Below are 26,752 nucleotides of genomic sequence, written 5' to 3' on the forward strand. Positions count from 1 at the left end.
CACCGATCTCCACTGAGACATTGAGCTTACTGGCTTATAAGTAACTGGCTGTTCAGGTGAAAAGATCCATAACAGAAATGCCCCGAGGTGGTTAAGCTGGAGTGAAAGCACTGTAATCCCTCAGACCCAGACTCTCAGATCCAAGGAGCGAAGAACAAACATACATAGAGCGCTGCTCATGCAGCTCAGGCACTTTCAGCCCTAAATAAACAATGTCTCCTCTTTATACTGAGCATGCTGAGCCATCCTCTCTTGCTTTGCTGTGCAGAGTTTGGCTGCTTATAGTGCTACTAATAATCACATTGTGCTCATGTCTGACTGCGTGTCTGGGACCAGGAACCCTTTGTGATGCTACTTGAACCAATGCAAGGCAGTCCCTGCTCCAGAGGATAAAGGCTCAAGTAGTATGAGGGACAAAAGTCTTTTGAAAACTGGCTTTAGTTTGATAGGACACATGGCAAGAGATTTATGTGCTTAGCTCACACCTGCTCTTTGAACTTGGGGCTGATATTTTGGTGTGAAAGCAGTGAGCAAGTCTGTCAAACTTAAGTATTTGGCTTTGACAGCAGCTTTTTTTTTTTCCCCTCCTCCTGCTTCCCCAATCTCATTTGGCTTCGAAGAACCCAGTCAGTGTTAGGTTGCCTTTCGTGTTTTGGTAACGTGTGTTGAAGAGGATAACCTTCCTGCTCTGGAAGTATTTTGTTACAGAGCTGTCAACAGCAGTTAAAAGGGGAATGTTTGTTCTGTATGCAGAAGATGAGAGGGCTTATGTTGGCTTTTAAATGATGAGGTAGCTCTTACATGTCTAATGCTAAAGCGTAATGGCACCAGGGCTTGTGGCTTGGGGCCAGCCGTTAAGTCTCAGTTACAGGTGAGAGAAGTGTTTCTTGTTGGAACCAGGCGCAAGGGGTAAAGAGGCAGCTTTGACTCCGCAGGAGCTGCGCACGTCTGCTGTACGGCACGTGCTCGGGGCACAGCTCACAGTACAAACCGTGAGTCCTTGGTGACTTGGCAGTGTCCAAGTGCAGAGCATAGACGGAAGGTTTGGATTGTGATGAGACCACGGTGCAAGGCTGGTGATGCCCTGGGATGACGCGAGCGGAAGGCGAGGAGCGCACAAGGCTGGCAATGCCCTGGGATGAGAGGAGTGGAAGGCAAGGAGCGCACGAGGCTGGCGATGCCGTAGGATGAGGCGAGCAGAAGGCGAGGAGTGCACGAGGCTGGCGATCCCCTGGGATAAGGCGAGCGCAAGGCGAGGAGCACACGAGGCTGTTGATGCCCTGGGATGAGGCAAGCGGAAAGTGAGGAGCACCCGAGGCTGGCGATGCCCTGGGATGAGGGGAGGGGAAGGCGAGGAGTGCACGAGCCAACAGTTCTGCAGTTGGGATACAAACTGTGTGCAGGATTCTGCTGGTGTTGATTCTGCCTGTTGGTGGAGCTGACAGACAATTTGGCCTTTCAGCCCGGTGCCTAAAACCGGTGGTTTTCTTTTTACTTGCTTGTTTCTTCTCTGTAGCATGTAAGACAGGCCCTCAGTGGCAATTTCCACTACTCATATACGCTCTGGTTGTACAAATCTTCATTTCAGTGTAGAACCTATATAACTCAGGTGTGCAGCAAACTCTGTGAGCGAAATTTTTATGCCCCTACCTGCTGCGTTGCTTACAGCACTTGCTGCGTGGTATCAACCCCGGGCAACAGATGAGAAGAAATCCTGAGGTGTGAGAGAAAAGGTGGAAATCCTCCGTCCTGAGGATTGTTCCGGTTTGCTGCGGGATGCAGTACTGGCGGTGGTTTCTTGGAGCTAAAAATTGTCCCGAGAAACAGATTGCATTGTTGGCTCTGTCGATTTGCGTTAGCTCAGCCCCTCCCCAGCACTCTGGCAAGCAGAGCAGGTCCTGTCACCAATAGGTAGTGGTGGGTAGAAAGGCGGCAGGAGCTCAGTTGCCTTCTGTGGCTGCCGTGGAGCAGTGTAGGGGTGCCTCAGCTGCTCGCTTCTCTCTCCTGCTCTCCTCAGGGTGAGCTTGAACCCTCACAGCTGATTAAGTTACGCACAATTCCTCTTTGATCTCCCTTATTCCCCTTCCTTGTAATAAAAACCCCTGGTTGCCCCCATTTATTACAGTTGTATTTGAAACAACTGGAATAAATCCTTGAAGATGGTGGTAGCGCCAGGCTCTGCACAGCGGCTCCAGGGGAGTTGTGGGGAGGACGCAGGCTGTGCGGGGAGAAACCACTGCGGGACCCCAGCACTCTGTTTTGCTTCCACAAGCTCGGCAAACGTGAGCAGCTGCTTCTCCTTGCATCCCCCTCTCCCTGCATCCCCCTCTCCCCAGGGTGCTGGGGGTGACATGAGGACAGAAGGGTGGTGGCAGCATCTGCCAGGAAGCGAAAGAGAAGGAAAAAAGTCTGAACTGCTGAACTGGGTATTTTTTGGTGTCCAGGCAGTGGCATTCTTGGAACTGGATGAAATCCCCGAAGTGCTGTGTGGTTGCTATAACAGCTGCTCTTATTTATGCTCTGTGTCCATCTCCAGATGCTGTTTGTATCCCTTCTGGTTAAAATGTTCATGATTTCATGCTTACTGTTATGTTATGATCCCAGACTGCAGGCTACTTTTTGGATATCCCTCTGTCTTCCCAAGCTCAGGGCCATTTAAATGTCTGTTTGAGAGTGAAGCCCTTCTCTTGTCCCAGCCGCGTGCGTGTCCACCCCGCAAGCGGACACGAGTGTAATTTGTCACTCAAGCCCTGGGAGCCAGGTAGCTCCCACGGCCCCAAGGCACCCCCCTTTCACAGCCAGACTTGTCCAAGGCTTAAGGGGGCTGGGGGCATCACGCCTGCACCTCTTACGCTCGTGTTGGTTCACGCGCCATCTTCCCAGCCGGTGCGAGAGGACAATGTGTCCAGCCTGAGGCCAGCGGCCCGGCACCCTCCTTAAGGAGCTACTGCGGGCAGCTCACTTGACCCAGGGGGCTCCTCTTCAGCAGAGCTCGGGCACAGGTCGTATGGGGAGCTACCTTGAACGCGGTGCTGCTGGGGGCGGACAACAGTCTCTTCCAAAGCGCTACACCTGCACAGATCTTCAGTCTTTGTCTGCAAGAAGCCTTTAACTTCATCTTTCCTTGTTTTGCAGCTTCTGTTGGTGTCAGATGGATGATAGGCGCGACAGAAATCAACAAGGGCTCCACCTACGGCAACAATGACAACAAGCAGAAAGCAAAGTAGTATCTTCAGAGACTGCTTCAATCCAAAGGGAACAAATGCAACTTCTGAAAACTCTTGGTTGCATATCATGGTCCTTCACGTGAGATCAGAGGAAGGGTAGGATGAGCAATTGCCATGTGTATCTGATGATTGATTTTGTTATTTTTCTCTGGGGGTTTGGGCTGGATGACACACTTGAAAGATGCACTCCTTCGTATACTGTCCACAGCGGGTTTGCATTTGTTTGGTTGGTTTGTTTTCCTGTAAAGTGTCTTAAGATTTGAAGGGAAAAAAAATTCCGATGTGCTTGTATGATGAGACCCTACCTGGAAACTAACCAGAGGTGCGGGCTTTGTATCTATCGTAACTTGCTCTAAGGAATGGATAAAGGAGCGTCAAAAGATTGTTACGAGATGATTAAAACTGATACTTGTGTAGATCACACGTTAGCAGTTTAACAACCACCATAATCCGTCAGTATTAAATACAGTGCGTTGCTCTGCTTGGTCGTACCAGTGCTGGACTGAAGCAGCTCTGCTGAACGGGCAGAACTGCAGTAGAGTTTTTCTACATCGAGAACTTACTCCCCCTGTTTGCACCACGCGGGCCCTTTAACACTTCGGCCAGACCCCGGCTCAGGGCCTGCTTGGTCACATCGGAGCCTTGTGCCGGTGTAACCTGGAGTGGAATTTGGCCTCGCGGCCTGAACAGAGCTATGTTACCCACTGCCACATCCTTCCCCCGGCAATACAGGGACAGCTGGAACCCGTTAACTCTTGTGAGGGTAAAGGCCATTTATAGTTTGGAAAAACTGAGGTAATAAAATTCTTTTCAGCTTTATAAACACCGATGAAAATTCTCAGCCTTCCTAACAGTGGTGGCAACAACCAACCGGGTACGCTGTAACTACGTGACGCCAAGCGTGCATTAAAAGTTATGCCCCGCACCCGAACTGTTGTGATCCCAGTTAATCTGCTTGTCTGTCTCTGCTGGTGAGTTAGTTCACACGGTGCCTCAGGACGGTCAGCCCGAGGCAACAGTCAAATAATTATCATTCGCTTTTCTTCTGGGGAGCAGAGGGAAGCAGGGGTGAGACAGAGGACGGTGGTATGGCTTGCAGTTTCTTGCTGTTGTCCAGACGTGCTTGGACACCTGGCTGAAATTAGGTAAAACTAGAATCCCGCTCCTTGGGAAGACTGTTGCTCTGACCTCCCCGGTACCGATCCCTGGGCAGCCTCTTGTTTCTAAACATCAGGAGTTAAAGGTGAGCACGTTACTAAAACGAGCTTGTTTGTCTGAAAAAAGGAACAGAGGGGACTTCCAACTACCAGCAATTACGACTGGTTGAAAAAACCTCAGTCTCTCTCAATCTGAAGACGCCGCTGCTGAGCAGCAGGGATGGCGACTGGCACTTCCAGGGGGTGGCACGTTTTCGGTGCGTAAAGCTGTTCTACGAAAGCACATGCCCTGCACCTCTGCGTGCTGAAACCACTCTGAGAGTGGCAAAACCAAGTATCGTAACCCGCAGCGGGGTCTGGCGGTCACCTCACCGTGCCATGCATTGTGTGTGTTAACGAGCCGGCCCTGAAGACCCTGCACACGAGACGTGGAAAGCTGGTGGGGGCAGGAGGGAGGGACAGCTCCCTGCCCAAGTTTTACCGTGAACCTTACCCAGCAGCCGGTCAGCTTTCCTCAGGGTGCCGGAAGGAACCCTCCACACAGGGGTGGGCAGATCTGAGCAGCACATACACCTATTCATGCCGTGACAGAGCCCAGCTCCTCCGCCTTTTTTAAAGGTTCACTGATTTGACAGGCTGGTACGAAGACATTTAACATTCCTTATGATTCTTAGTCCTTTCCTCTCCAGCTGCACGCTGGTGCCACTTCTCCCAGGGAGAAATACCGAACAGGTGAATTCTTCTGACAATTCTTCTGACGGAGCAGGTAGGCTATTTCATACCCATTTCCCAGGGACTGGCCTCAGCACAGGCAGAGGGCCAAACACACCACTCCTGGATCCATCCTCCTAAGCACTCCTCCGAGTCCCTTCCAGCGTTCACTGGCAAAGAGAGGAGGCGTAACGGTACTTGCCAAAGTTGAACTAGTCCCATTCCTTGTATTGAAGTCATGACATATGTCACCAGGAAGTGACCATCTATGTCGCCGTGTTTGCCCCTCGTCCCCACAAGCAACTTGTACGATGTTCTACAACTGCCTTAACAAAAGTAGTCTTAACGTTTGTTTGTACAAAAATAAAAGTTCAAAAAGCTGACATGCGGCTCATGGGTTTTCTTTTGGTCAGCAACAATGACCTAGTAAGGGTTTACCTGTCACCCGTATCCTGACTCCGGTAAGCTGGCTGCAGGTCACGCAGCAGGCTGGGGAGAACTCTGACCTCGGGCACTTCCACAGTCCGTTGCTGAGGATGATGACGTGCTTCCCCTCCGATCCTAACTGAAAATAGAGACCTGAAGAGAAGGAAAAGTGTGTTTCAGCAAAATTTTGGCGCACCCAGGTAGCTACACTGCACTGGTGACCTGCACAGCCAGGCCACCGCTTTTCTAGCCCAAAGGGTCGAGTTTCGTACCTTCTCAAGAGCCCACCCAGCTGCTAAAGGGTACCCCGCCCCTGTAACCCACCAAGGATTTGTGCACCGGGAGGGGAATCAGGACTTCAGCATAAAAAGCCAAACATTAAAAGCAGGTTCTCCGCTTTACAAGTTACAGCTTTAGACCTTAAAATGGCTATCAGGAGTATATGTAAACTTGCACTAGTGCTCACAAGTCACAGGTTTAAGTCAGTCACCTGTTTGTAACAGGAAACCAAACGGAATAATCTCTTTAGATGACGTTTGGCAGACCGTTTCCTCTGATCACCAACCACCTCTCCTCATTTTCTGAGACTGATGACAGCTGGGGAGGGGGGGAAGAATCCAGGATCCGAAATCAGTTTTAAAAAGCTACCGCCGAGTTCTAGGTTTTGCTAAAGGGAACAAACACAGCTGCTTCCGCTCTTGGCCACAGAGCTGCCGCGCAGACCCTTCCCTGCCCGCAGCGCTCGCGTCCAAAAGGGGCGTTACTTCAGCCCATGGCTCTACCCCACGTAGGGCGGGCGGTGTCAGGAATTGCGCACCACCTTGTGTCCTCAGGAGAGGATGAAGGGGGCACCTTGACTCTCACCATCGCTGGTGCCGCGCCAGATGCTTCTCACACATCTCGAACCCGACAGGACGTTGGCCGTGGGACGAGTTTAATGTGCAACGTGACCCCCCACGGTTTGTATTCAGAAGAAAAACCCTTCACCAACAAATCCTAAAATAAACCATTTATTGAGAAAAAAAAACTTTCTTTTTTTTCAAGATTTCATTAATATCAGCCTTGTGCATAACAAATCTGAAGCTTGCCAAAAACAAATAAACAAAAAAACCAGTAAAAGTTCACACTCAGTGCACTCAACAAACAGATTAAAAAACAACGTCCATAACGCCCGGTAACACTACAGCATTTTTCTGAACCTACAGAGTTCAAAAATACTACGTATTAACATTAACAGTTCTCAGTCAAGTGAGAAACAGGAGCAAGAACAAAAAAGGTATGGTCCGTATACAGTAGTAATGGCACTTCACCGAAACATGCAGCTTCTTCCAACTTGCGGACACTGTCACGTGAGCAACGTGTGCCAAGTACAACATACAGGAGCAGCAGAGAAAGTGACGCTCGTCACTTGTGCAGTCTTCGTAAGGTCAACTTCTATACTGTTTCTCAGCACAGTCTTTATGTAAATATTACATACAGTAGTGATTAAGAGACATCTTGCCAGAATAAAAAAAGGCCAGAGGTGGAATAACTTCATTCTTCATCTGTGCAAACCTGCGAAGGGGACAAGAGGAGGTTAATTCAGCTGCCTCCCTACCGCAGCACGGACAGCTGAGCGACCCCTCCAGCACCTTCGCAGCTCTCCTCTTCCTTGTTACGAGGACAACGCATGACAAGTGTTACGTATGAATCCGGGTGTTCCCACCCAACTCTTGGTGCCTAAAGAAGCGTTCTGCCTCTGCCAGGACGGGATCCAGGATGGGATCCGTCTAGCGGTGTGAGGGAGGGGTAGGATGACGGCGAACGCTCTGTTACTGAACCAGAACACCAACGTGAGCAACTTCATGCTGGAAAATGGGACGGAAGTCACTAACCTACTCTGCTCCTGCCTCTTCAAAAAAAGAGTTTACTAACACACCTAAATTTGCAGCTGGGAGTATCTGCCTATTCTTAAGTGAAGGACCAAACCAAAGTTCATGCAGGTTATGCCAGCTGCCAGATAAACGTTTGGTGTGAACTTAACGTTAAATAGGAACACTAAAGCAAAGCAGACTCGGGCACTGAAGGAGGGCAGAGCATGTGCTCGTGTCACCTTTTATGGCAGGGACGCGCACCTCTGCATTACAGAAGTCTAGGCACAGGCACTTGCACAAGGCTTAGGTACGCGGCCCTGCGGATCCAATTAACTGCCACTGAGCTGAAGTTTGATAACTTGTCAATACAAAGGTCACGCTCTCAGAAGAGCCGTGAACGTTCACTGCATGGTGCACCCCAGGCTCTTTCACTCCGCTGTTCGCTACCAACACCCCACGTGCTTCTGAGAAGCGCCGTTTTCTGGGCAGCATCAACCTGAAGTCAGGCTCCCGCCGTGCCACAAAAGCCCTGCGGCTCAGTGCACAGGATGAGGCCGACTAAGAGCCATTTCTGATGCCCACAGACACTCTTTGTAGCCAAAGCTATGAGACACACCTTGACAAAAGGATGATCGAGGAGCTGGCTGGCCGTCCACCTCATCTTTGGGTCACTTTCCAGGCAGTGGCAAAGGAAGTCTTTCCCTTCCGGGCTCACTTTGTCAGGAATCGGCGGCTTGTGACCCATCCCCACTTTATACATGATCTGGAAGTTGTGCTCGTATTCGTGCCACGGCCTCTGCAACAGGCAACAGAATTGCTAAGCACAAGGCTTTAGGGAGCAACCTGCTATCCAGTACAGCATGTATTTCTGTACCCTGGGAAATGAAAACCCACCCCAGCTGGGGCTTGTGTGACAAGTTCCTGGGGCCGCAACTCGCAGAGAAACTGCCAAGAGCAGCCGGCGCCCATTCGGTGCGTAAAACATCCCTACCTTGCCGGTGACCATCTCTATGACAACGCAGCCCAGGCTCCAGATGTCTGCCGCACGGCCGTGCCCTTCTCCTTTAGCTCTGGTAATTACTTCTGGAGCCATGTACGCTTTGAAACAACACACACCGTGCCATCAGTTCACACGGCAGAAGGAACGGTACATACTTAAGCGATTAACTTGGCAAACCAAACACGTCTTCATGCACCTGTACTGCCTGACCACTCGGCTTTCCTTGCGAAGGCTTATCGTTTGCTGGCTCCTTGTTCTCTGACACACCTGCAGCACAGCTGTCTTTCAGTTTGAAAAGTGACAGCGAAAGTGCTCTTACAGTACATGCTTTCAGTTATTTTCATTTTTTCCAAATAGATGAAGCAGCTGTTCAGTAAGAACAGTGCTGTTTCGGTAAGGCTGCAGAGAAAGATACAACCTCAGAAAACAGAAGCTCTGGCATTTTTGTCGTTACCAGAGAAACACGATTTTATCTTTCCCGTTACATCGTTCGCTGGTTGGATATCGGAAGGATACAGACCGGTTGGACCGAGTCCAGAGGAGGCCCCGAAGATGCTCAGAGGGCTGGAGCACCTCTGCTATGGGGACAGGCTGAGAGAGTTGGGCTTGTTCAGCCTGGAGACGAGAAGGCTCCAGGGAGACCTTATTGCAGCCTTCCAGTACCTGAAGGGGCTACAAGGAAGCTGGGGGGGACTTTTTACAAGGGCCTGTAGTAACAGGACAAGGGGTAACGGGTTTACATTGAAAGTGGGGAGGTTTAGATTAGATATCAGGAAGAAGTTCTTCCCGGAGAGGGTGGTGAGGCACTGGAACAGGTTGCCCAGAGAAGCTGTGGATGCCCCATCCCTGGAAGTGTTCAAGGCCAGGCTGGATGAGGCTTTGAGCAACCTGGTCTAGTGGAAGGTGTTGGAGGCGGGTTGGAACTAGATGATCTTTAAGGTCCCTTCCAACCCAAACCATTCTATGATTGTTTTGGCTCCCGGCTGTAAAGCCCCTCTAACCAGCTAAGGTAAAAATCAAGTTTCCCTGAGAGGCATCATTTTACTCCTGCCCAGCCTCCTGGCAGAGGTTTCTGCTTTACGGTAACTAGAGAAGTATCTGCCTGGCACGTGCCCCCTCACCTGCGGTGCCCAACGTGCTGTTCACTTCCCCAGGCATTGTCTGGGTGTTGTTCTTCAGTTTCACGGAGCAGCCGAAGTCTCCCAGTTTAATCAGTCCCGACGAGGTAAGAAAGATGTTGGCTCCTGGGAAACACAACAAACAACAGTAACACTTGTTAAGTTAGCACCCCATTGAGGAAATGTGGGCTTCTCCACACACCCTTGGAAGTTACACAGTGGACAACAGCCGAGTTCGCACTTAGATCGCCACCTGCGGACTAAGCATGGAATGTTAGAGACATTCTCCAGAGGGGACACGGCCATGAGCCGGTGGGATTCCCGGTGGGCTTGCATTTACACCGAGCGTACTGGGAGTTGGCACCAAGGAACGTTCAAAACACAGAGCAGTACGGCAGGCAAACTCATCAGCCTTCCTTACATGCTCGTTATGAGAAGACTCTCCTCCGGGAAGTTAGGAATTCCAGTGCTCATCCGTGTGAGTGCTGCACTGTGAAAAAACACTTGTCCTTAAGGAGCTTCCTGGCAGAGGCCACTGCTGCGTGCCTCCCACCAGCCGTCCTTCCAGTTCCGTTGGGTCAGGACAGATGATCCCACACGGCTGTGTCGTCACAGCAGGCGTGCAGAACGGAGCCTACAGCGTTTCTTACACATGCTACCAAACGCCCACCCCTACGGTGCTCTGCTTCCAGCGGAATCTCTGGAGGAAGGCAACTGTTACAATAACTGGCTATGCTGCCGGCTTACCCTAGGAAGGAATTCCCCTACCACAGCTGAAAATGCCCAAGGGGGGTTCTGCAGTTGGCTTCCAGTCACTTCCTCGACACAACCCCGGGGAATAAGCCAAGTGGTTTCGATAGCCAGCGGTTTTCTTCCGCTCAACGTCCTGCCCAAACCCACACGGACAGCCAGCAGAAAACAGGAAGGGCCGAAGGGGCTCACTGCACACGTCAGGCCCAACCCTGGGTTCTGCGAGTATCGCAGTGACACCACAGCACCTGGCAGAGACACAGGTTTGAGCTGTGACCTCTCTCAAGGAAGGGCGAATCGCTTGCACAGACGCCTCCCCTAGGAGCAGGCAAGCGCTGGGGGCTTCGTTACGCGCAGCCCTTTCCCACCTCGCACAGAAGGGTCTTTCAAACAAGGCTCATCTGAATGCGACCCTCAAAAAGTTTCTCACTTTTTTTCCACCCCAAACATGGGTCAGTGCAGGAATTCTTGGCTGCTCCTCCTTTGTGTTAGAACGTTCTCTCAGTTAATGGCTTTTTCCAGTTAGCTTGGCTGGGCATCCCCAGGATATCAACGGAAAATAAAAAGAATCCTCAAAAAGCTCAAGTCAGAAAAAGGCAGTGCAGGTCAATGATGCCCAAACCCTGCCCGTTTCCCAAAGGGCTTCTCTGCCTGCTGTGAGGATGCTTGATAACTACAGCAAGATCGAGTTAGTCCAAGAGGTGTTACACGGAACTGCACTATACAAGGGGGAGAGAAATCATTAACAGAAATAAATCCCAACCTTTCATTACTGTAAGCCTTTTACAAGTTCTAAAAGAGGAATTAACTTCCAGTGAATACAACTCTGCTGCACGTTGTGTCCGTAAGGTTTCCGCTCCCGGCACGCAGGTGCCTGCACGTACTCAAGATGGGAATTCTTTATCTGGGTTCCGCAGTTGCCATCAGAGGGGCGCCCCGTGCCCAGAGTCACCCCGCAATCACAGGCGCATGTAACGGACCTGGGTAGACCATCCCGCAGCTCCCTGGATGAAAGAGAATCCAAGAGACACACCGAAGCAGGACAAGGCAGCAGCTGGATGGGACACTAAATACAGGCAGGGCCTTACAAGAGTGACAGTTTCTCTATCCGCAACTTTCTCCTTTGAGCTACTGCCCACAGCTTTTCCATTTCTAAGGAGTTTCAAACAATTGCTTGTCACAGAGAAAGTAGGTGCACTTCGCCCACGCAAAGAGCTTAGGAGAAATGGCCATCACTAGCAAACACTTTTACAAGGATGTTTTGGAAACCTACATTCCCGTTCCTCAAGAAAGCAACATGCAAATTTCATGGAAGGCTACAAAGTGGTTTGTAACTACTGCCGTGGGTGGAAGCTGGCAGAGCCAGAGTGCAACGATCTCTCTTCTGACTGAGTATCAACCTATGGGTGACGCTTTGGTTTAAGGAGGTTCAGAACCTCCTTACAAGGCCTTTCAAACCGAAGTTTGTCCTTTTAAAAGAAAAGTCATAAAAATGTTACTGAGAAAGTCTCTGAAACAGAGAACAAGACCAAGCTCTTAAAAAGGGTCGTCTTGTTAGATGAAACCTGTGCAGAATCCAGCAGGACCTGGGCAAGGGAACAGGGGGCCCAAGGGCAGCACTTGGAGGACAACTGATCCTTTTTACCTTTGACAGTTAATGTGACTGAGAACGTAACAGAATTCCTACTGTATCTGCGTGGTTAATAAGCAAAATAAAACTGGTGACCATGGCTAAAACAACAAAAAGGCACAGCACACCCAGCTATTCCTTCTCTCCTCCTACACATACGCTACCAAAGGCATCTTCGTTGGATGTACTCGGCAGAGGCGAGAGGTAGCCCAGTTCTGCACAGCCTGACTGCCATTTACACCACAAGACCTTCCGGGCAGGCTGAGCACGTGTCAGAAGCCGCGCTCTCGCTGCAGAGAACAATAGCTATGACCCAAAGCCTTTAAGTATCGTGCCCTCTATCCGTGCCAAGTCAGCCCCACATTCAGCACAGTGCAAACTGCACTGGTGTCATCTTCCAGAGGTGCTGACGTAAGCACTGCGAGTGCGAGGAGCAACACCAAAAGCCCCATGAAAGGTTGCGGCATAATTCCACAAAGAGGGGCAGCTCATAGACATTCCTCAGCCAGCACTTAAGCAGTGCAGCGGCCAAATTCATTCCAGAAACAAGCAGGCCAAGTGACACCCTCTGATGAGAAAAAGCAGCTTTAGCATCCTGTTACTCAGTCTCTTCGAAAGCAAAACACATGCCCAGAGTCTCCTGTTGAACAGCCTTCCATCTCCTGCTGAATGACATTCCTTCCCTGTGCTCACCATGAAGACGCAAAGGCAGGAAGGGCAGAAGCTTGGAGCTGCCGACAGAGTTGACGAGAGGAGACCACCACAGTAACACTCTGATGAAGTCGTCCTGTCCTGCAGCGTCTCAGTCACAGGTTTCTGATTTACTGAAGCTTCGGACACAGTCCCTTCCTCGTCTGACAACGCAACCCGAGTGCTCCTCGGAGAGAAAAGCAGCAGGCATGGCCTCAGTGATTAACTCCGCTCAATTCAGCACTTGCGAGACCACACTGGTGCTCGGCCTTGTGCTTGGGCTCCCAGTACCAGACAGACACTGACATACTGGAGCAGACACCGCAGAGGGCATTGAGATGGCCAGAGGGCTGATGCACACCATGTACAAGGAGAGGCTGAGGGATGGGTTTGTTTAGCTTGAAGAGGGGAAGACTGGGGCAGCGTGTCTGTGTGAGGGGAATTTATTGCTGTTTCAGCCGTGTAATGGGAGGATATCAAGAAGATGGAAACAGACTTTTTCCTCAAAGGCACACTGTGAAAGGATATAGGGCAACGGACACAAATAGCAACCCCTGAAAATTCCAGGGAGGTATCAGGAAAAAGTTTTTCACAGTGGTGACAGGTCCCAGAGAAAAGCGAGTCTCCATCCCTGAACTCCACAAGTCCTAAACAATCTGATCGAACTGGATCTGATACTGAGGTTGGCTCTGGCTCGACCAGAGCTGCCCAGAGGTTCCCTTCAGCGTTGAATATTCCATCCTTCTCAATCACTGAGCAGAATAGCTTCCTTACAAAAAGTGAAGTAATTAGGAACCTGGGCAACAGGGTTAAAATCCAATACCCAGAACAGAGATTAAAAAAACATCCCAAAAGGCTTTATCAGCCGCTACAAACGAGCACCAACTACTTTACACACTGACGCAGCCTACTCAAAACCAGTGCAGCCAAGTGTAGAATCAGCCAACGAGATCCTCAGTTTGCTCTCCCAACCATAGGTTAAAAAAGGATTCGAGGCAGCGGTGTCTTGCTTCATCTTTACCGCTCACAGAACTGGATGCCATAACAGCATCTGAAAGACAGCGGTGGCACAAGCGGACACCACTGACCAAAAGACTCAATCTATGCGCAGCTACCAGCTGCGGGACACGTACTGACTACCACTCAAAGAACTGGGTGTGTGCTGCTAAAAGAAACGACCCGCAGTGACGTTTAGCACACTGGCCATGAGAGATCTCGTGTGACCTGGCAACAAGATTTCCACAGGAGGGCAGTTTCAACAGTCTGAATGATGTGTTATTACTCCTCCCTGTCAGAAAACTGAGAGTACCTCACTAGGTAAGAGCTAAAATTAAAACCAGTTCTCTTTACTGCTGTTAGCCTGAAAACTTGGGAATGCAATGTGAGCATAAAAGGAAACAGAGAGCAAGAGACTCCCATGTAATATCAGGCATCCTTTATAAAAATACCTTCTGTGGTCTGTCTTCATGCTCTCTCATTAAGTTTCAGGAAGGTCTATACATAGATGTGTCTGCAGTGACCCCCTGTTTATAGCTCCTGTTACTCTCAAGGAACACCCCAACCCTTGATCTGAGGAACCTGTTGCAACAGAAATGCCCTCGGATAACACAGCATTACAGTTCTGTTAGACAGCTCTTCTCACTTCAGTGCATGTCCCTGATGAGAGGAAGACCTATTTGGAAACATATCCAGAAGTCAGCAATGACATAGAGCAACACAAACGAAATCCCTGTCAGGCAGCCTTGGATTTTGATCACAACGAGCTTCCAGGAGAGCATAATCCAGCTATGCAGAACCTGGATATGGAATGATCATGTAAAGGGAAAGGAGGACACTCTGAAAAGCACAGAGGGAAATCCACAACTGGAGAGAAACCTTTGGTGAGGAAGGAGAACCAGAAAGGCAAGATTGCTGGGGAACGGGAGTGAGGGAAAGTGTTTTCTAGGAAAAAAAGCCAAAACTGACTCAAGAGTGGCCTACCTGGGTGGGAGGCCTCTGGATCGTAGATAGTTCTTTTCCCAAATGAGAAGCACGAGGCCAAAGGACCAAGAGCAACTGGGAACCTCCTACACTGCTGCGGTGATTCAAAACCCTGTGAGCAAGAGGGACATAGAAACCCAGCATCGTTGGGTTGCACTGCCTTGTCATAAAATGCGCATTTGCAGGGCATACCGTGTGCATTGTTTCCCCTACCTTCTGGTCAGTTGCCATCACCAGTGAGCAAAATATGCCAGACCAACAAAACCAAGATAACTAGACATGGAGGATGCTCTTGGAAGGCGCAGGAAAAGAAAAATGAATGTGAAATGCGGACTGACACCGGGCACCTTAAACAAATGCCAAACCCAGCCCACCCTTTCAGTTATTGTAGTTCCAGTCTGCTCATTCTGTGAGCAAATGCCGAGAGCCAGGCATGAGTAGATCAATGTATGGCAAAGAAAACACTAGAGAGAAGTACTTGTACCATCTCCCTCACTCTTCTTTTAACAAGGCTTTTATTACTATGTTCAATGAACCATTTGTCTGAACTGCTAACACTCTTGTGGAAAACGGGAATCGCAAGGAAAAGTTCTGATGAACAACTCCAGCACTGTACACCGCTTGTCAGCCCCCAGAAAACACCCCAGTTTCTTGCACAGATGAGAAGAAAAACAGCATTACGTAACTCAGCGTGTTAAAAATACAAGGACCAAACTATGAGTGTTGATGAATCCCCGACAACCTTAACAACCTCTGCAGAAACTGTATAAATCATGGGCAGAATTTATCAGTTTGCAGTGCCAACGGTGAATGTTCTGTGTGTTCTGCGCATAAAAAGGAGCGTGTAACCAGCCAATGGCTTGTAAACTGAAAACCAAAAGACGAGTGGAAGGCTTTACACACTTCATGGCTCCACAAATAACGTGCGCTAGATCTACAAATACGACCCCACCCCTCCCCCCCCGCCCTCATCTGCAACACTGAAACGACAACATTACCTGGTTTGGTTAACGTTACCTTTAATGTCTCGATGAACAATGCCATGTTCATGCAGTACATTGATAGCAATCGTGATTTGCTTTGAGTAGAGCCTAATGACATGCTCCTGAAGGCCCAGTTTTGATACCTCCTCCAGAGTGCCCTCATCACAGTACTCCATGAAGATGTACATTTCCTCCTGTTGTGGGAACCAAACCGCATTTCACTGGGTTTCATTTTTTACAACTTTTTTTTTAAACACTGAATCAAGATCAAGTTTTCCTTCCACCCTTCACTGTTCCTGCGGAGTAACGGAAGTACCACGTGATGTTTTAATGGAAGTACCTCTTACCATGGAATATCTGATAAATCATCTCTTCAGAACTCTGTTCTCTTGGGCGTACTTCAACCCAATCTATTCTGTTGCACAGCTATGGAAAATCTCTGCTACGTGTCTATCTGCATCGTTCGTATGGTACTCATACTCTTTGTTCATATGGTACTGGTACTGTTCGGTGGCACAAAATAAGCTACTTTGGCAAAAAGCACTTTGGAAACCTTGTAAGTATGTTACACAGAAATACAAAAAGATCCTTTGAATAATAAGAAAAAAGGTTAAATGATGTTTTGGGCTCGTGGGGGTTTTTTCCCCCCCTCTCCTTCTCCCAGTTTTTGTTGTTTCCTGTGGCTTGAACAAGCATGCCAACTCTAACTCGCTTTAAGGAGAAGTTCTTGTTCCGTCTCTCTGTCTCCAAGCCCAGCCAGTGTCAGCCAGACTTAATACAACAAGATGGCAAAGATGCCAAACTCTTAGAACCACCCTGAGAAACCAATGACCCAGTGGCACGGATAACCCAAAGCTGTGTCCCCAGGCAAAGAAAGGCAGACAGAAAGCAGCCTCTATCCCCTTCCGAACCCACAACGGGTCAGCAAATCAACTCATTCACACTGAGCAGATCACTCAAACCCACACGCCCCTTTCCAGCCAGACACCAGGCGTCCCTGCTCCCTGCCCACCCCACTGGGCAGAGATCCAGGAAGGGCCAGAGACTTCCAGCGGGAGGCGGGAAGGGCACATGGGAAGCAGAGAGCAATAAAAAGCTGGGTATCTCAGCACGCAGCTCTGGAATCCAACTCCGTAAGAAAACCAGGCTCCATCAGATCTGCTGCTCAAGCAAGGAAACTCATTTTTCCTTCTGAAGTGATGAAAGCTGAATTCCAAAAGATCTGGTTCTTTAAGATACTTGTCTGGCATCAAGATCTAATTGCCAGCACAAAATTTTTCCACGGATGAACGAGATATTGGTACAACCTTTGCTGCTAACTGCGAAGCGCTGCAGGTTGTCTACTCTTTCTCTACACCCACAGCTACCACACCGTACACGACACAGCTTGCGTTTAGGGCAGTTAAACAGAACAGCGGCACAGCACAGCTCCAGCACTGCTTGCTCTCTTCACTTACTCTGAACCTTCCCTATTCGTGTACCAGTTCCAAAAAATGTTACCCAAACTGCGTTTCAGAGACCTCAACATTCAGGGTTAAAAAGGACACACTGCATTTCACACAGATAAACAACTGAGCTTAACTAGGATGTTCTCAAGTAAAACCTCCAGTGATCCAAAGCTTCTTAAAATTTTCTCTCTGCCCTATAAAAAAAAGCCCCAATAATTTGTATTTTCTTACCCTATGGAGCTCCACACCGAAATAACGAACAAGATTAGGGTGTTTGATGCCTTCAAAAATCTTCAGTTCATCTGCCGTTTCTTTGATGGTTTTGTGATCGTTAGGTTGAAATCTTATCTGTAAGAAAGATATTTCATTATTTCACCACTATTTCAAATAACTAAGGAACCAAAAAAAAAAAACCCAACCAAAAAAACCCAACCAAAACCCCCAACGCCCCACCCCAAACCCAAACCAGGAAAAAAAAACAAAAAGCTTTTTTTTTTTTTTTTTTAAACAGCATCATCCTATGAAACTCCCAAAATACCACCCTTCCAACCCCAAACGCTAAAACAGAAAAGAACACCAAACTACTTTTGGACAAGGACATGTACAGTTAATAAATCATCATGTTTGTAAGACCAAAACGCTGTTCCTCAGGTATATGCACACACACGTGGGCACATCTCTTCCGAGCCTGCCTTCTACCTTAAACATGGTAGATAGTACAAGAGAATGTGAAAGTAACATCAGTGAGAGCGATCACTCAAGAAAAAATAGTTGCCAGGTAGATTCCAAGGTATTTCTTTGAGGTGTTTCTTCATGGAGAATGAGGCAGCTGCAAGGAAAAACTGTGTCATGGAACAAATCCAGCCGTAAAGGTTTTGGTGAAAAATGGGTTTTCATTAATTCTCCCACATTATGCTGGGATGGATTGTTCCTTGAGGGAAAAATTACCAAGTCTTCTGAAAAACTGATTTGAAGCTTCTGTTCAGACAAAGACAAAAATCATACCAAGTTATGGAACTTTTACCATACTGGGAGAAGGCAGAAACTTCACTAACTGAGCACAGGACCACTGCTGGAGAAACGAATGCACATATTTTACTTTTGGTTGCCAGGATGTCACAATTGTTTTGTTCTGTGTAACAATTCCAGGATACAGTTTGTACTCAGTGGTGAAATTAAATACATGGAGATTGCGAAAAGGTGAGAAATTATATTCAAGTATTGTACATATTTCCTAACACTTCAAAGTTGCATTATTATGGATTTGTAGTAAAGCTTGTCCACTGTAACCTGAAGATATTTTTAACAGCACTGGGGTGAAGACAGTAAAGTCTGAAGAAATCGTGGGGCGCGGGGACACTGCCGTGTTTTTAACTAGTTTAAAAATTAAAAATAATTAAAAAACAACAACCAAAAAAGCTTTCTCTCAAGGTACTCTTAAGGAAATCCAGAAAAGCCTTTTATTTGGAAGTTGCAAACAGTTTGCATTTGAGCTCACAGTGGGGAGGCAGGGAAAGTTTCTTGGTGAAATACTTCTGGAAGTTAAAAGCAGGACAAGGCAGCCTACTGTGTATGCAGCTTCCCAGCGGAGTGTCTCTCCAACAAGGTCCCTTTAACTTCTCTGAGCTTCTGCTGAAGAGCACACGTGTGTAATCTGCAGAAATGTAGTAACACTAAACAATACAAAAATCTTTAAACCCAAGGTGTTGTAGAGGAAAAATGTTTCTCTAAGCCTACACACCTTTACTTACTTCTATCCTGAAAATTAAATTTTCTGTACACACCAGGTGAGTCAACAGTTTTGTGACTCAGCCTAGCTCACTGAAACTACAGGAGAAGCTGAAAACGTCTGATGTGGCACTTCCTATCTTTTGCTCTAAATGCTAGGGAAAAAAAGGAATAAAATGGGAGAGGAAACACTGCAAAGTAGAATATAGGTTTGTGTATAGTCTTCACTGATCAGAAAACTCTTTCCAAAATGATTTAAGTTGCCTTAGTGGGAGTTCACACATGTTAAGCAAGCATTCACTAAATTCACAACATCCCTACGAGATTATCCATTTTACACACATTTAAATTGGAAGTTGTAAACTGAAAAAAAGGTTAAGCAACTTAAGGAGGAACAAGAGATAACAGCAGATGTGACCACACAAACAAACAATTTGTCTTCCCATCCTTTCTGAGCCAGCCAACAACAGTCACGCGCATTTGGCTTGGGAAAAAAACCCCAGGGCAGCCATGGCCCTTGTATGCAGAGTACTCACCTCCTTCATTGCCATCAACTCTCCAGTGTCTACACTGATACAGGTATAGACCTTCCCATACTGGCCTTCACCTGCAGAATTAAAGTAAAACCAGGAAAGATCGATTACACTGCATTCAGTAAGCAACATGTACATCGACTGCAGTGAGAAAACACCACTGCAAACAGCTTGCCAAGGTTATTTACCTTTACTGTTGTTTAAAATTTCAAGGAGCTTTTAACCCCTATCACCTAATACTACATTCATAGTCCTGAATTCAAGTCGATTGAAAGCAAAACCAGCACAAAAACAGGCTGACCTGAAAGAAAACTTCCCATGAATACGGGAATTTCCCTCACAAATCCCAAACCAGAGAGTAAACAATGATCACATAAGGGGAAAAACCCAACAATATTGGCAAATTAAACAAATCCCAAAGTTGGTGCTCATTTCCATTCATATTTCTGGTTCTTCCAAAAGCAGAACTCAAACATTTTATGAGGTTAAACACATGCAGGAATTGCAGGATCATACCTATGGAATTGTCCTGACCACACCCTTCTCCTCCTTTGTTTCTTGTTATTTGACTAGTTAAAACTTCACTGAAGTTCTAATTAAAGGAAATCCTGGCTGCAACAGTATTTTGTATTTTACCATTCTGATTTCAATAAAGCTGATATGACCTACTCGGAGACCCAAGATTTCAAAGGACAGTCTTAGATTTCCCTCAGAAATACTAAGCTTGGTATTTTAGCCTGATAAATGAAGGTATAATGAACGTACCAATTTTGTTTCCTCTCTGCCACTTGAAAGTCACTTTTCTCAAACCTACATGCATGACATTATCATAAGATTTCGGTGTGTCACAAACTTGGCCAATGATGTTCTTCCTCCTCATCTCTCTGTATCTCCTTTCTTCAAACAACTGAACAGACTTTTGAACAGCTTCAATCGGTGCTTGCTTGGAAGCAGTGTCTAAAAAGAGCGATGAACAATTTCCTTGATTGAGAAATATTCGCCGTGGTTGTATTTTGTTACCTTCTGGTATCACGTGAAGTGACCCGAGTTAGAAGACGACTATTTTGCAAGTCTAATTTAAGACGTAGGAAAAGAATGAAACATTTTAGCAATCACATTGACACTATCACTTATGAATCCCATATGAAACTGAAGTGAAAAGAGAATACTGGTACTTTTCTAATCATCTCTTACTCAATTCAAGGGAATGAAATGTGTGAGATGCAACGCACTGCTTTGCACCTGGCCTTGTAACTAACCACCGACAGACAGTGGAAACATGTCAGGGTCATTAAGAGCACCAAGGAAAGAAGGACAGGTAAGGATTTGCTCTACAGAGATATGAGAGGTTTCTTGGAAAACTCACAGCATCTGTTATTTCAAAGATGCAGAGGTGTTCCATAACTCCAGCTTTCAAGCCTTACCATGAAACAGAATCCTAGTGAGTGAGGCCACAAGAAATATCTGTGTGGCATTATTTATCTCCTCCTTGTAAAGCCCGAAATTACAAACCTGTCGCTGCTGACAGACAGCAGTCTAACCTGTTTCTGACAGCCTCCAAAATACGGAGATACTGATACTCCCAAATGATACATTCTACTGCCCACTTACCACTTCACCTACACCAGAACTGCCTCGCTGTAGATTTAGGCCAAAATCTTTGTTTTATTCACCACGGACAGTAAAACCAGTTCCCATTGCAATAGTCTTCTCAAAATTTTCAAGCTTTTCCCCACTCTTCTTTTCTAGTTTGAACAAACTCAATTCCTCCAGTGTTTATGTTCTGAACAAAAAAAATAAGCCTTCTAGATTTCAGAAAAAAAAATTTTGCTGTGTTCTCTCTGAGCCCCATAACGAGAGGCCAGTTTCTTTACGTGACACAAAACTTTCCTCTCGTGTTTCAGGAGGTTCTACCCTGCCAGAATATACGCAACTGAGCCGCGTGTTTCTGTCTGTACAGTATGGGAGTCTCTGAAGTAATCGAGTTACTTTAAGTTTCATGAAAATAAGCAGCAGGACAGAGACGAAGGGACCCCATAACAGGGAAAACAGTGTAGGATCGTACACTGTTAGGACACCCAAAATAAGAAAATCCCAAGCTGGGGAGAGATCTTGGGAAGTGAGGAAGTGCTCCCGACTGCCATTCATAACTGGGTATGGAACAGTGGCAGCAAACTTCGGCCACTGCTGCAGTAATAAATGTACTCACTTTGCAGCACACTGCTGGTATCCTTCAACAACTGCAAGGATGTAACTTTTATGAAGTTTAGTAACTCCTACCACAGAGAGTACACCTTGTGATTTTGTTAGCAGCCTCTTCCACATGCAATCAGGATTTTACTTTTTCCCCTTCCTATGCACAAAGCTGTGAAACCCTCCTCACCATCACCATTAAGGTTCAACCCTTTATTACAGCACCAGCTGAAGGACATTACAGTACAGTGACTCCCAAGCACCTACCTTTGGTCTGGGTGATTAAAGTTCTGAGCTCCCAACTCCGCCGGGACGAGCCACTTGAATCTCCTTTTGGATACGACGGTTCTAGAGAAATAATACCGTGAGCACAAAAGTGGCTTTATCTCATATTAAGGATGATGCCACCAACCGAGATCTTACACAGCAGGACTAATACACCCTGCACGTGTGAGAGGCAACCATACAGAAATATATGTTCTTGAATTTTAAAAAATTACTTATCTTTGGAAAAAAAAAATCATGAAAGGTGTTCTGAGACCTTAATTCATACAGGAAAAGATATCTGCTTCCCCAACTGAGGGAAGCACTTCAAGTCAGGGCACTCAGAATCACATACAAAAGAAATCTGTAGGAAAACAACCTTCTAAGGTTCCTTAGAAAAAGAGCTGATTCATTCCAACCTAAGCCAGTTTCCCATTCATAGACACATAAAAACCAGGAAGAAGCATGAGGCAGATATTTTCAACATCTACTTAAAAAAAAAAATAAAACCAAACCAAAAAATCCCCCCCACCTCTTGGTATAAATTTTAAAGGTGTTTCTTTCTTCAAAATCCACTTCATTTTGCAGGATGACCACAACATCAACTCCGCTTGGGATTTTGTACTTCATTTTAATTTGCCCACAACACGCTGTCTTAATAATTAACGCTCCAAGGTGTTTGTTGTAATAAATACCACATCTACAGGGGAAACCCAAAGCAGGAACCCTGACTGGGACATCAAGTCACAAACCCTGTCTCTTCTTCCAGGTTTCAAGCGACAGAAAGTGTTTGTAACATGAATAATGCAGTTGTAGTTAAAGAACTGTCCTGATGGGTCTAGTTCATACCTCATTAACAGCACTTAGAAGTTTACTATTGGATGGGGTGTATAGTTCACCAGTCACGTTACCCGTTTCATTTTGCACACTGTAACTTAGTAAGACAGCAGGAAATCCCTTCAGGTGCAGTTCAGAAACGATATGAAAGGTAAGAGAATAGCAGACATGTTTGAAAACAGAAGAGCTTCCTCTGATAATACAAAGTTAAAAGTTAAAATTTAAAGCTAAAAGTTAAAAATTTAAGATTTTTTAATGGGAAAAGGGGGGGGGGGAAGTGAAAGTACTGGGAACAGATAAATATGTTAATGACATAAATCATCTGCACATCCAGGTCACAATCTGTTACTGTGACAGTCACCTTCTCGCTCTTCAGTGGGACTGGAGTGACGACTAAGGGACCTGAACTGCAACTCAGCTGCTATTGAAGCCAGTCGATCATTTTCGGGGACACTGGAACCCCTGTTAAAAAGAGCCATCGGACTGATTAACTTAGCATCGCACTAAATAACTACTAGTAGCAATTTAATTGCAGTTTTAAAGAGAAAGAACCCCTGAACGTGAGGACATGAACCATGAAAGTAACATAAAAGAAAAACTGATGCTGAGAGGTAAAGTGAAAACCCTTTCTATGCTATTTTTCCCCCCATAGGAAGACTTTTTATGTAATTTAAGTTATTTTACTCTATGAAAACAAACAAACAAACAAACCCAAACCTAAGTTCCAAAAGCATAAACTACTTGACACTGTTACTTGCCCATAACAACAGAATCCATTTTAATGGCTTGTAACATACTCCTAAGGCAGCTGCTGCAGGACGCAGCTGGGGCCAGGTTTGGGGGCACTGGGTGTCAGCTGGGTGATAATGCGAGATACATTATCAGGTGAAGGGTGGCAACTGAACACATCTGGTCCCACTGTGCTGCAAGTCACAGTCTGTAGTCATTAAGTCAAAACCAGTAGGAATAGCCACAAGCCAGTTGACAGGAAGGACAGTGTGACATGACAGCAGCTTAACTGCTTGGAGGCCTAGCTCTTCCAGACCACACAGAGCAGACTTAGGTACCTCAAAACAGACCCAAACCAATAAGCATGCTGGACAGAAAGGGAAGCAATACTGAGAAATGAGTCTTAAATCCTTAAAACTTCAGGGATGTGAACGATACCTGGCATCACAAAGTGCACACACCTGTGAGAGGACTTCCCTACAACCCTAAAGTAGCTTCTGAATTGTATCCAATTATTGCCTAATAACAGTTAAAAAAAAAAAAAAAAGAGACACAAGCATCACAATCTTGAGAACAGACACCCAAACCCAAGACACCCTATTCCCATGCAGATGTTCTCAGTACAATGTTTGCTTTGCACTCCCTACTGCTGCCAACTGCATATTTTAAGTTTGAGGGGGAACTGAAACAGAACTAGTGAAAATCTTCAGGAAGTTGAGGTTTTAATCAGCAAGAAGGCTGAGGTTATTCCCAGCACACACAGAGCAACAATTCCAGATGCACAAGGAGCTTGGAAACAAGCAAAGCTGAACCACCTCTTCAACGAGGCAGTAGCTGAACAGAGGACCTCAGGTACCGCAGTTTTGAATACAGGTGTCTAAAATCTATTTATTGCCCATCTTAGCCACTCATCTTTTCTTCTGTCCAGAAAGACTGAGTGCATGTTATTAGGCAAAGAAACAGAGTAAAAGAGAAGACGACTTGCTAAAGTTCTCCTCCAGACCTGGGTGAATATAGAACGATGAGTAACAACCCCAACTAGCTCTAACTCAAACAATTTTAAAGATCATTAGTGTGAACATAGTGTAGTGTGTAAGAATCAGAAAGCTCTATGTAAACAACCAGATACTGCTGGTTTGGATTTTACTTTCTAGTTATATTAAACCAAATTCTTTTTTTTTTTGGGGGGTAGAAAAACAACAGAAGTATGGTGGCATTTGTACACTACGCACTGCCTAGTACAGCTGATTTACCAAGTTCCTGCATCCAACTTTTCATAGGTTTTTCATGCATACAGTCATGTCACAGATGTCTAAAGACTTTCTGGAAAGCGTACGAAGTTTCGGTTTCTGTGTCAATCCTAGCAGCTGGACCCCAAACTTCTTGCACACAGAACACTTTCTTGATCCAAAAGATTCCACTCCTCTTTTGGAGCACAAATAGATAAAATCAATACATAAGACTGCAAATCTTAAAGTTTGCAATTTTCATTTATCTATAAGCAGGCCAGTAATATACTATAAATATTTTTGTATTAATGTATATGTAATATTTTGCCTTCCTTAACAAACAAAACTCCTAAAAAGCCCTGACAGCCTCCCAAACTCCATCTCTGCTTCAATATTTATCTCCTTCAAATTTTTCCTAGGTAATACAGGGGGTTAAACAATCCAGGCAGCGCATAAGAAAATATGTTATTAGCAACCATCAGAAAAACAGACCTAGGCAATTCAAATAAAATGCTGCATTCACATCAACTTCCGTGTTACAACCCATGAAAGCATTATGCGTTTGATTGCAACTCAGTAGAATTCTCATTTCTTTTCTGTCTTTTCTTTCTTGAACTAGAAGAAACAGTCAAAATACCAACCTTCACACTTCCATCAATGCTTGTGTACGACACATAGGCAGAAAACATTAAAAGAGTATCCCACTGCATTCAAGCGTGTCAAATGATAAACCTGACAGTTGCACTGAGTGGCATAAAATCACAACAAAGGCTACAAGTATTAAAACCCAGCCTCCTGTATCCCTCTTGAAAAATGAACTAACTTCAAAGCTATGCCTTGACTCAAAGTGCTGTGGGCATTCTAGAAAAACAACCTTTTTTGTTTATTTGATAATTAGTCTTCGCACAAGTTCTGCATTTTCAAAATCGTAAATCATAAATACTAATTAAGGTGAGGGTGAGAGAGCACTGGAACAGGCTGCCCAGAGAGGTGGTGGGGGCTCCTTCCCTGGAGACTTTCAAAAGCTGCCTGGACTTGTTCCTGTGTGATCTGCTCTAGGTGATCCTGCTCTGGCAGGGGGGTTGGACTAGGTGATCTCTAGAGGTCCCTTCCAACCCCTTCCACTCTGTGAATCTGTGCATTAACCATCAACCGGTCAGCTTATAAAGCTGCCAGAAGCTCTCAGTGAGAACTCTCTAGAATGTTACTCACTTGAAAACACTTTTTCAAGTGCATAGTGCTGCAGGCTGGTGCCTACTCTGTCTTTTTCAATAGGGAGCTTAAAACTGAAGCATGAGGGATATATAATAAATAAATATAGTTTGAATAACAAAAATTCAGCATCTATTTTCAACCAAAAAAAAAAAAGGGGCCCTGCTTCAGAAGCTGCACATCCAGAGGCCACTGTAGGGGGCAAGTCACATCCTACCATTAAAATAAACTGAAAAGACTTGCAGGGAAAGCATTTATATAAAAAGCAGCAACACACTTCCCTCTTAACACATGCTTATGCTGGGCATCTGGTAACAAATCCAAACACCACGATGATTTGCTGGCTAACAACTGAAAATTATTTATTAAAAACTAAATAATCCATAATCATTCCGAAGTTCATGTTGGTCACCAATCTGCTGTGCCTTCACGACCCGTGAAGGAACTACTATGTATGGCTGTGGGATACAGTCAGTTCATGTGTCTCCATTCATACGAATCTCTTGTGCAAGAGAGCTTTTGCTACTTTGCAGCAGAAATAAGAATCCAAAAAGCTATTTATAAACCTCAAAGATAACAGCACTGTGCAAACAGCAGGATTTTCACAGTCAGGAGTGCAGGGGAAAAAGACAAAAAAAAAGTCAATTTAGAGAACTTGTGGGATATGTCAGTGGTATGGAAAGAAGGAATACCAACAGTCTGAAATGCAACAGCCAAATCAGAAGCCAAAAAGGAGGAAAGATACTAACACAGGCCTGCCAATAAATTCACTCGTGATCTCTGCAAACAGACAACACAGGACCGGTTTCCGTTACATACCCTGATACTGGAAACTTTTTTTCATACTAAGTTTATTCTGCACAACCCCAAGAAGCCAAAGGTGCAGCAAGAAATAAAAAAACCCTCCTGACGTCTTCTATGTTTAATTCTGTGTTTGCCAATATACTGTATTTCCAAATATTATGGCAGACAGTAACAATACCAAAAGTGTTAGCTATCAAAAGACAAATACATAATCCTTCAGCTTATTTGCATCTTAGTGCGCAATGTTAGC

At 46.0% G+C, this 26,752-nt stretch overlaps 1 protein-coding gene across 1 annotated transcript in view; it reads right to left on the bottom strand.

The window, feature by feature from the left end:
• Window positions 1-6,515: 6,515 nt before the first annotated feature.
• MAP3K4 (mitogen-activated protein kinase kinase kinase 4) overlaps window positions 6,516-26,752 on the bottom strand; it is a gene marked incomplete at its 5' end in the record, with an annotated part of 53,862 nt that continues 33,625 nt past the window's right edge. Inside the window, 10 exons of the mRNA XM_010153842.1 lie at window positions 6,516-7,075; window positions 7,991-8,170; window positions 8,366-8,472; window positions 9,496-9,618; window positions 15,560-15,719; window positions 17,205-17,321; window positions 19,238-19,308; window positions 20,000-20,191; window positions 21,695-21,775; window positions 22,890-22,990. Coding sequence (XP_010152144.1) covers window positions 7,055-7,075; window positions 7,991-8,170; window positions 8,366-8,472; window positions 9,496-9,618; window positions 15,560-15,719; window positions 17,205-17,321; window positions 19,238-19,308; window positions 20,000-20,191; window positions 21,695-21,775; window positions 22,890-22,990 — 1,153 coding nt within the window. The remainder of the gene's footprint in view (window positions 7,076-7,990; window positions 8,171-8,365; window positions 8,473-9,495; window positions 9,619-15,559; window positions 15,720-17,204; window positions 17,322-19,237; window positions 19,309-19,999; window positions 20,192-21,694; window positions 21,776-22,889; window positions 22,991-26,752) is intronic.

This window comes from Eurypyga helias, unplaced genomic scaffold (assembly GCF_000690775.1).
Source record: "Eurypyga helias isolate BGI_N326 unplaced genomic scaffold, ASM69077v1 scaffold626, whole genome shotgun sequence".
Classification (NCBI taxonomy): Eukaryota; Metazoa; Chordata; class Aves; order Eurypygiformes; family Eurypygidae; genus Eurypyga; species Eurypyga helias.